The sequence below is a fragment of the Otolemur garnettii genome, unplaced genomic scaffold, assembly GCF_000181295.1.
Source record: "Otolemur garnettii isolate 467f Iridium unplaced genomic scaffold, OtoGar3 scaffold00002, whole genome shotgun sequence".
In the NCBI taxonomy this organism is placed as follows: domain Eukaryota; kingdom Metazoa; phylum Chordata; class Mammalia; order Primates; family Galagidae; genus Otolemur; species Otolemur garnettii.
The window spans coordinates 7,160,585-7,161,433 of record NW_003852397.1 but is presented as its reverse complement, the minus strand read 5'-3'; the positions used below and the strand labels follow the sequence as shown (position 1 = coordinate 7,161,433).

At 50.2% G+C, this 849-nt stretch overlaps 1 protein-coding gene across 2 annotated transcripts in view; it reads right to left on the bottom strand.

Annotated features, from left to right (window-relative positions):
• The window catches only part of RPF2 (ribosome production factor 2 homolog), a 33,251-nt gene extending 32,693 nt beyond the window's left edge, over nt 1-558 (bottom strand). Inside the window, exon 1 of one of the 2 annotated variants that reach the window (XM_003781593.3) lies at nt 512-558. In XM_003781593.3, coding sequence (XP_003781641.1) covers nt 512-534 — 23 coding nt within the window. In that variant the 5' untranslated portion in view covers nt 535-558. Of the gene's footprint in view, nt 1-283 lie in introns of both variants that reach the window. The other variant, XM_023513231.1, reaches the window with a different exon arrangement.
• Between the last annotated feature and the right edge of the window lie 291 nt (nt 559-849).

The window sequence follows — 849 nt, the reverse complement described above, 5'->3', positions numbered from 1 at the left end:
GTCTCTAAAAAAAAAAAAAGGAAAAGAAACAGTAATGAAAAAGCTACGAACTGAAGCAACTAACCCTCGCAGCTCCATTTAGTATGACTATGACGGTCAGTTTATTTCAGAGTAAACTGACATTTAAGATAAAATGGCAAAAAGTCACAAAGCTTTAACTGGACGCGCCCGGTTGTCTCCTAGTCTGATCTACGTTCCTAATCACTCGTCCATCCTGCTCTTTTCAGAAGCCAGACGTTTTTCTATTGGCTGGGATACAAGCGGCCCCGCGCCTCTGACCCACCTCCCATCCCGAAACTCGCGCTAAAAGGCTTCCCCGCTGTCGATTTCCCGGCCGGCAGCTCGCGTGAAGGAAGACCCGGGCTGGAGTTAACCGATTGTTCCCCATTCGGTACGACTGGCAAAAGGTGGCAGAAAGAACAGAAACAACCAGCAAAACAGAGTGGCGGAGGCAATATCACTCCTATCACAGGAGCAAAACTTTCCTCCCAAACGTTCCCGGTGCACTTACACAACTCGATCCAAAGCGTCCATAACTAGCTGTCTCCGCAAATCCAAGCTGGAACACGCACGTGCACTCCGCGGTTGCGCAGAGCCGCTTGCTCCGGCACAGGCGGAACCGGAAGCTGCCGTGACACCACTTCCGGGACGACTAGCCGTGCTTGCGGCCATTTTGGGTAGCATCGCGCCTTGTTCTCTTGGTTACGGGTTCTTTTTCCGAAATTAAAGGTGCAGGTTAACGCTTCGTCTCTTGCAGCTTGAGGTATAGTCCTGATATTCGGGAGCCAGGTTTTATTCTCCACCACTATTTAATTCCAGAACCTTTGTTAAGGGGGGCAGGGTCTTATT